Genomic DNA, 9,228 nt, shown 5'->3' on the forward strand with positions numbered 1-9,228 from the left:
AAAAAATTATTGGGTTTACCAAACATATAAGATTTCTCTTTTAGAAAAGTTTGAGAACCCCTGGTTCCTTTAAAATGGTATTTTATATTTACATATAATTATTAATGTTCTGAAAATTATGTAATATTTTTCTTTAAGAAAAGTTTTGAGAACCTCTGGCCCATGTTCTGGATTGTTTTTTATTTTATTTGATAGTTTTGTAAAAAAATAATTATCATATAAAATATTTATTTTATATGATAATTATTTTATTTACATTTCATTTACCTCTGGCCTGTGTTCTGTATTATCTCTTTTCAAATAAATTGAGAACTGCCGCCGTTAGAGTATTATGTTTTTTGTTATTCTATATTTTCATGTGTTGTTAAAATCAATTATTGGATAGTAAATTTCTGTTAGTTTGTACTTTTATGAATGTCATTGTTTGAGAAACCCCAATGATGTATAACACCCATAGTGGACTAGATCGCCAATCACCCTACCTCCCGTATAGCAGCGCCCGTAGTGATTTGAAGAGCCGATCCGCTATCTTGTAAAGGTCGGCCAGCGTGATTTGTGTACAATGGAGAATTGGTTTATCAAGTTTAATTAAATATTTAGGATTGGAGACCTGTTGTCAAGTGGACCACCATGTTGCCGGCAAAGCTGGACCAGATGTGTCGTCGACAGCCGCAAACATCGGTGTCAGTCAAGAAGCGCCTAGTGCCTAGGTGCTGGCCGCAAAGCCGCCTTTGATTTTATTCAAAGGATTTCATTTTGAAAATTGTCTGCTCTGAACAAGTCTTTATGAAGCAAATGTAGGTCTATGTGCAAATTCACTTTTTTAATATAATCAGGTTCCAATTGCCTACAATTTTTTTATCTACATTGATTTGTTTATATTTATAAGATATATATGTACTGTATAATGTTTTATTTACATTAATTTTAGGCAAAGACTGATATAGGCCTACCGGTATTCCAATATTTAATGTGAGCGGTAACTTATGTTTGCCTAAGAAAGTCACTCCCTATCAATTATTACAATACATCTGTAAATCCTTCAGCAAATATTTACCTTGATTTATTTACGTTACCAGTCTTAAACCTGTAACTATATGACTATGACTAGGCCTATGTCTTATGTGACTATATACGTTATTGCAGCATATTGTCTTATCCCATTGTAAACTTTCTAAGTACAACGTAAAAGCAGAAATCATTAAAAACAGTATTTTTTTTTGGTAAACTAATGATTAAGACAAGATTTTTTAGGCATAGCACAAAGGGTAGCAATTATTTTATGAGCAATAATTATTAGCCTGAAACACTCATCCACATTGAAAAATCTCCTGATAAAAGATACATGACGCCAACGCAACAAATAAAATAAAGTTGGTTGTTTTCAGGTGAAAAATATAACAAGCAGTAATTGTCGAATGAAACACTAGTAAATATTGAATTATTTCGCAGATAAGAGATAAGCCGCCATAGCTCAGTGGTCAGAGCTGTCGACCGGAAATCGAAAGGACACGTGTCCCGTTGGCGTCATGTATCTTTTATCAGGAGATTTTTCAATGTGGATGAGTGTTTCAGGCTAATAATTATTGCTTATAAAATAATTGTTACCATTCAAAACAGTGTTTGTTATGCTTAGTTGTGTTGCTTTGAAAAATGAGTGTACATATTCTAGTTTCTAATAAAAACCCAGGAGCCTATCCTGTTAGAATATGAAACGTCATTTTTTCTCTTTTCCCAATTCCCAATCAAACTTTTGTCAAATCCAGTCCTTTTTCTTTCACAATAACTTATTTTAATATATTTGGCAAAGGTTGAGTCCTAAAATGATGGTGCGGTATGTATTAAAGCAATAATTAGAAAAGCCTTTTGTCACACATTCCGTGAGTCGGTTAATAATCCATTTATTTATTTACTAATCATTTACACAATATTTAATTAGAAATATAGTATACATTTCATAAAAAGATGTACAAATGTGTTCTTAATGTACGATAGAATGCATGTATTATGTAGCCTGAACCGTCATTTAAAACCTTTATTGAGAGAAGCATTCTCAAATTCCCTTTCGCGTGGCACTTTCCCGCTCTTTTTCAGCACCTTGTGTTGGTCAAGTGGTCACCAGATGCTACACAAAAGTAAAGCGTCCCCTATGCGACTTTTGTTTACGGCATTCTTTCTCATTAGCGTTTTAAATTCCGTCGCTGGCGTTGTCGTTGCGAAGTAGCTCCGAATTTATAACGATTTTTCCCGTATATAATTATTTTAAGTGTATAATTATTTCAAGATAATACATTATATTATAACAGCGAGGCTGTTCGAAGTATTTTTAAAACAGAAATAATTTTTAACTGTTTAAAAAGATAAAACACGTGGTGAACACGACGGAAAAGTTCGTCAGTTCGTCGGCCATTTTGTGTTGTTTGTTTATTTACATTGTGTTTTGTGTACCTTGTGTTTTGTGTTTTGGTTTCTTGTCCAATTTAACAATGAGTGGCTCCGAGATGTCATCATCCGATTCGGTAGAGATGACGGTAGAAGAAGTTAACAAGATCATTTTGCCAAAACAAAATGAGCCGAAACGAAAGTTGCCGAAATCGACCAAATCTACGAAAAAACATCGCATTGATAAACTCACGGCTCAAGTGGAGCACATTAGCTCGTTTATTCAGGATTTTATGGCGGCTAAAACATACGAAGATAGGAGAAACTTGGATTCCGACGAGGACGCATCATCGGAAGATCAAGAGATACACGTGGAGAGAAATTCACGATCTTCGCTAGGGATGGGATTAGTAAATCCTAATCATGAATTCAAGGAATTAAACCTATCGATGGCGGAAACCACGTGTAAGGAACCTACAGTTCCTAAGGCGGACGCAAACCGCGTAAAGAAAATCGAAGATTTACAACACTTCGGTTCGCCTGAATGGAACGAAGTAAGGTATGGGGAGGTCGTAAGAAAATACCTGGCCAACCCCATGTTCAACCAGTTGGAGGTTAATGGAGAGTTTCTGCATTTGAATAAGGCAGAGCAATACGCGGGGTCACTTGACAAATTTTGCGGGTCACTAAGCCATGCCCTGTTGCAGCAAAATGAGTGCCTCAAGAAATCTCTTCAGGAACTGGTAAACTGGAGTGCAGAGGAAGGCAAGGAATTGTCAGCAGGTTCCCTCTTCAAGAAAGTGGAGTCGCTATTTGCCCCGGATACGCAATATCAGACAGTGACCAAAGATGTCCTGCAGATGGTCTGTGGAAGGAGAGCAAATGCGATCCAGCATCGTAGGGATGCAATCCTTAACGAGATAAAGAGCTGCTACGTACGGGAGGCAGTCAAAAATATTCCTCCAGCAGCGGGTTATCTTTTTGAACCAATGAAGCTAGAATCCCAGATTCAGCGGATGGGAGGACTGGATAAATGCTTCCCACATTCAAGCTTCGACCCTCAGCCATCAACCAGCTCGCAGATGCCCAAGAAAGTGCCAGTGAGGAAGCCTTTTCGTGAGAGCAGGCCCTTTCGGGAAAGCAGGACGTTTCGGGACAACAAGCCCTTCCGAGACAACAAAGCCCCCCGCGGAGGGCGATCTAATCAAGATGCAAGAGGTGCGGACAAGAGGGGACCAGCCAAACCAAGAAGGAATTTTGGCAACAAGGATAGGCTATGACTATCCGGAGAAGGCGTTTCAGGGGGGGCAATTGCAGCACTTCATAAGCAAATGGGAAGAATTAGAAGCACCACCAGCACTGCTAACCATGTTGCGAGGGTACAAGCTACCCTTTCGGCAGAAACCCCCTCTAAGTATAGTGGCAGACACGGTAAGCTCAACTTATAAAACCCAAATCACATGGATAGCGCAAAAATTAAGAGACAAAGGTCTCAGAATAATTGTTTACCTAGATGATTTTTTGATAGTACATCAAAATGAAAATATATTGAAAATGCATACATTCGAAACTATTTCAATGTTACAAACTCTTGGGTGGATAATACAATTCAGTAAATCCACTCTGTGTCCAGTTCAGAAAATTGAATATTTGGGAATTTCATGGAATTCAAGGGACGGCTTAAAAGGCCTCCCGCAAACTAAAATAGCGAAAATAACAAATTTACTGAAACAATACATTAATCTAGGAAGGTGGTCACTTGAGCAGGCCCAGAGCCTCTTGGGTACCCTCAATTTTGCTAGTTTCGCCATTCATAGAGGCAGGCTTAACCTTCGCATGTTACAGTGTGCCAGTCGCAAGCTGCCTGCATTCAAACCGAGACGACTCCATCCCATTCCTCGAACAGCGATAGAGGAGCTGAGATGGTGGAGCAGGTCCCTGCAGACGTGGTCACCAATGCATCAAGCAGTGATTCGTCATACCCTCACGACCGACGCCTCGGACTGGGGATGGGGTGCGCAGCTAGACGACCTCAGATTGAGTGGAGCTTGGTCCCAAACACAGCAACCTCTCCACAGCAATGTCAAGGAAATGCTCGCCGTGCTGGCAGCACTTACTCCTCACGGGCCAGAGCTGTCAGACTCGGGTCTCCTGATCCAGTCAGACAACAAATCGGTGGTTGCGTACCTTCGCAACGAAGGCGGCACACGATCCAAGACATTGCTCGAAGCGACTCGTCAAGTCCTTCAGATGACAGACACGTATCGCATTTCACTGTCTGCTCACTACCTACCAGGAAGGTTCAACGAGGTGGCAGATCAACTCTCCAGAAAACGCGAACCTCCGGAGTGGCATCTTTTACCAGCAGCAACAAAATTGATTTTTGCAAAATGGGGGAGACCAACTATAGACCTGTTTGCATCGGAGACAGCTCACGTTGTAGAAGATTATGTGTCCCTAAATGTATTCGACAAAGAGGCAAGTTTTGTCAACGCTTGGACTCGAGAGTGGGATTTTCCTCTAGCTTGGGTGTTCCCCCCTCCGTGCCTCATGCCGAGAGTTCTCGCACACCTCAACCGGGCCAAGGGCCTATACCTGATTGTAGCCCCGAGATGGAAGAAAGTATTCTGGAGACCAGACTTGAAAAGTCGAGCGACGAGCCCTCCTTTCACCATAATGAACCTGACAGAAGTGCTGATAGACACCAGAACCTTGAAACCCCCTCCACAAGTAAAGGATTTTATTTTGGAGGTGTGGAAGTGCCGGGGTGGAGTCAGTCATTAACAGATTGGTCGGACAAACAGAAAGAATTTTTAAAGTCAGGTTGGAGAGAATCCACACTTAAAACATATAAACCGGCATGGCTTAGGTGGCAAAAGTGGGCATTAAATCACGGGGTAAACCCGAATGTCCCTACAGGAAGTAACCTGGCAAGATTTTTAACAGATCTTAGTTTAGAAGACAATTTCTCTCCCAGCACAATTCGACTCCATAAATCGGTAGTAACAACTTTCAGTAGCCCGGAAGAAGGAAACCTAAGCTCACACCCTCTAGTCAGACAAGTTCTCAAAGCCGCAGCATTAAAGCATCCTAAACTGTCTAAGCCTCCTATCTGGGATCCCAGAATGGTGTTGACCTGGTTAGAAGCTAACCCACCCAAAAGGTTGAGTCTCTTTGAAGTCTCGAGAAGGGCAGCGACTTTACTTTTGTTAGCTTCGGGACGAAGAGTGCATGACCTGACCTTGTTACAGTGTTCGCCAGACAAACTATTCATAAATGAGGAAGGGGTCTCGTTATGGCCAGTTTTCGGATCCAAAACTGACTCTGCTACATACCAACAGTCAGGTTGGAGGTTGAGAAACGGAAATCAGCCAAATATAGACCCAGCATACTGGATTAAGAAACTGATTGAAACCTCCAAAGAACGGAGGGAAACAAAGCAGAATTTAACAGAACTCTTCATCACTACATCGGGAGCAGTTAAGGCAGCTTCAAGAACAGTCATCGCCCGTTGGGTCAAAACAATTCTAGAAGAAGCTAAGATCACAGCTGCCCCGGGAAGTGTACGGGCAGCAGTGGCGTCACTTAACTGGCTGGATAATTTTAGATTGGATGACATCCTGGCTCGAGGGAACTGGAGGAGCCGGGACACCTTTGCCAAATTCTACAGAAGGGAAGTTAACACTCCCCTAGAGGTAAATAGGGCATTGTCTGTAGCCTCCCTATTCCACCCACTGTAACACGTGAGTAGGTATTCCAGTTTTTTTGACGTATTATAATAGATCACATTAGCGTTAGTGGTCACCAGTCGATAACAAACAGATCTCAATAAAGGTTTTAAATGACGGTTCAGGCTACATAATAAAATAGTTTTACCTACCAATAAAACTTATATTATGTACCTAACCTCATTTAAAACCTAGGCAATCACTGCCTGGTGAGAACTAATGAGAAAGAATGCCGTAAACAAAAGTCGCATAGGGGACGCTTTACTTTTGTGTAGCATCTGGTGACCACTTGACCAACACAAGGTGCTGAAAAAGAGCGGGAAAGTGCCACGCGAAAGGGAATTTGAGAATGCTTCTCTCAATAAAGGTTTTAAATGAGGTTAGGTACATAATATAAGTTTTATTGGTAGGTAAAACTATTTTATTTTGAATTCCCGTCGTGATCTGACTCTTACAAGATGGCTTCAAATTCCTACGGCAATGGCCGCCAGGTTGGCTATCTAGTCCACTATGGGTGTTATACAGGGTGTCCGGAAACTCGTAGTACAAGCGGGAAACTGGTGAATCTACATCACATTTGGAGTCGATTTTGTAGTATATTTTTTTTTTATTTGAGCTTTCGTTATCGAGTAAATCGAGTTTGAAGTTGATTTTTTTTTTTTTTTTTTAATCAAATTCTTATAAATTATTACTGAAGATCAAAGTACCCAATTAATTAAAACTATTTGAAAGTAAAACAAATGAAGAAACTCGGATTTGAAGCATTATTTTGAAATCACCCTTCATTTAACCCGGTGTAATCATAAAATATTTCTGCTCTGCAGGGTTAAAACATCTGTTATTCAACCCTAAACACCAGAAAAAACTTTAACCCTAAAATAGCCGAAAAATATTTTTTTTTAGTTTTTTTTTTTTTTTGAAAATGCTCAAATCAAAAAAAGTGGGTGTGTCAAGCCTACGCAAGACAGAAGTGAAACTTCTAGTATTCCTCTCTCTCTATTTTCATTTCATCAAAAATTAAATGAATTAATTAAATGAACTACAACTATAAATGTAAATGTAAACGCAACACAAAACGCGAACACAACTTATCACAGCGGGAGCACGCTGCTAACTGATTCACTGGCCGTGGTGGGCGTGGCCGCGCAAGTGCGCTACCGGCCGACCTGCTAAACCGAACTCGTATCTCGCTCGTAACTCAAAGCAAAACGTTCGTGAGCGGCTCCCCCACCTCAACAAGCGCATATGGTGGGACAGTGAACGGTGAGCGGTGGTGGGGGTACCCGCATTTTCGTGTCGATCCTGACTCGGTTTTACTCCGTCCCCGAAAATCCATTACGCGCCTAAAGAAGTTTCACTTCAAAAACTTTATGTTTTTTTGGGTTCCCCATGTGGTGTAGATTCTCCAGTTTCCCGCTTGTACTACGAGTTTCCGGACACCGTGTATATCATTGAGAAACCCTGATTTAAAAAAATAATATCAGTGAATAGAAGATAAACATTTGGTAATAGGAGTAAGTAAAAATCAGTGAATAGAAGATAAATATTTGGGAACCCCTAAAAGCTTTTTTATAATCATTTCAAGTTTAGTAAATAGATAAATAATAACAACAATTACTTTATATTTTAGAGGGATCCATCCTGTACTATATTTGATTATTTTCATCATAAATAAGGCCCGGTATATGAGTCAGTCCATTTCCTCGCTATGTGCGATATTTCTCGCGCAAATTTAAGCGGACTAAATCGGCCGCTTATTCCTAGGTAATCCGCAGAAGAGTTCCCTTTTTAGACACCGAGGCGCTAGCAGTAACAATAGTTGATTGGTTTATTTATGCAATAGTCAAATATGACGTTTACGTGAGTAATTACGTACTCCAATCTCACTGAAATATACGTAAATTACATAATTTTATCATTATGGACTGTTTCATTTGTCGAGCGATGGGGGATGTTGATGTTATTAATTGATAATCAATATAAAATAGACAAATAGTCTGGTTAGGTAAGAGAAATTTTTCAATGTCAGGACAGTGTTTTCAGAGGTTTGTTTGTCATAATTTCATGAATAGTGCGTTGACTACAGAAAAACAAATACTAAAATAAGTATCATCGCGTATAGCACCATGCTGGTTGAAGTGGGAAACTTTATCAAAAAATTAGCCCTCCTAAAACATTTGACATTTTGAAAGCTTTCGATAAGCAGTGAGTCGTTCGCAAACGACTCGGCTCAGTGAATGGCGCTCAATAGGGATCCACAAGATCCTGTTCGCAAAGACCGCTCTTCACGGTGCGCGGATCTTTGCGAACGAGTGAGTTGTCGAGCCGTGTCGTTCGCGAACAAGTGAGCCGGTGAGCTGGTTCTCATGGCTCGCGGGTCACTACTGATCCGAATTGATAATATAGGGATTCATAGCATGCATGCACACTTCAGTCGCATGCATACTATGACGTCGTGTTTATTAATAAAGTAGGTAGGTATTTAACTACCTAAACACAAATCTTATGATTCCAGAAAATCAAAAATGTATGTTTTTGGACCCAAGGTAGCGAGGGGGAAAAATATTTTTTTAGGTAAAAGGGAAAAAAGCCCAAAAATGTAGAGAAATTCTGAAAAATTAACGAGATGAAGTCATATTCTGTGGAAATTTTTTAGATTTATTTTTTTCAAAATTCTCTCCCCTCCCCCCGAAAATATTGTGGAGAATTATTTTTCTCTGAAATTCCCTGTCGCCTTGGATTCGAAAGAACCGTCGTTCAATCGAGCCGGATCTCTAAGGAGAACTGGAACTGGTGATTCGGCTCCCTAAACTGATCCGCTTCGCCCACTGCTACTCTTGATCTCCCAATCTGGCTTATTTATGTCCCAATCACTCCCAATGACGTAAGAGCATAGATTTACCATTCACGCAGCATAGAGAATCAAGTAATATAAAATGAAGTGTAATATTACTAATATCTAGGCTTCAGACCAATATACTGATTATGTTCAAAGCCGCGCTAACCTCCACATTCAAACCAAGCCTAGCTTTAAATCAACCGATACATCGGGCATTTTTTTATCACTGTTAAAAAAACATTATGTCGTTTCTAATTCGACTCCGTATATCATTCCGGT

General features: G+C 40.1%; 1 protein-coding gene across 1 annotated transcript; it reads left to right on the forward strand.

The window, feature by feature from the left end:
• The first annotated feature begins 3,458 nt into the window (after positions 1-3,458).
• Positions 3,459-5,300, forward strand: LOC149426570 (uncharacterized). Its single transcript, XM_089637514.1, has 2 exons — positions 3,459-3,813; positions 4,228-5,300. Exons 1-2 carry the CDS (start codon positions 3,592-3,594, stop codon positions 5,164-5,166), a joined length of 1,161 nt encoding a protein of 386 aa, XP_089493640.1. The 5' UTR covers positions 3,459-3,591; the 3' UTR covers positions 5,167-5,300.
• Positions 5,301-9,228: the final 3,928 nt, after the last annotated feature.

This window comes from Hesperophylax consimilis, chromosome 1, assembly GCF_061612785.1.
Source record: "Hesperophylax consimilis isolate HC1 chromosome 1, BYU_Hcon_1.0, whole genome shotgun sequence".
In the NCBI taxonomy this organism is placed as follows: Eukaryota; Metazoa; Arthropoda; class Insecta; order Trichoptera; family Limnephilidae; genus Hesperophylax; species Hesperophylax consimilis.

What these genes read in the sequence shown, in the direction of transcription:
- LOC149426570 (XM_089637514.1), top strand. Translation starts at nt 3,592, where the DNA reads ATGCAAGAGGTGCGGACAAGAGGGGACCAGCCAAACCAAGAAGGAATT. An exon ending in TAAGTATAGTGGCAGACACG is followed by an intron (nt 3,814 to 4,227) that starts GTAAGCTCAACT and finishes CGCATGTTACAG; the next exon opens with TGTGCCAGTCGCAAGCTGCC.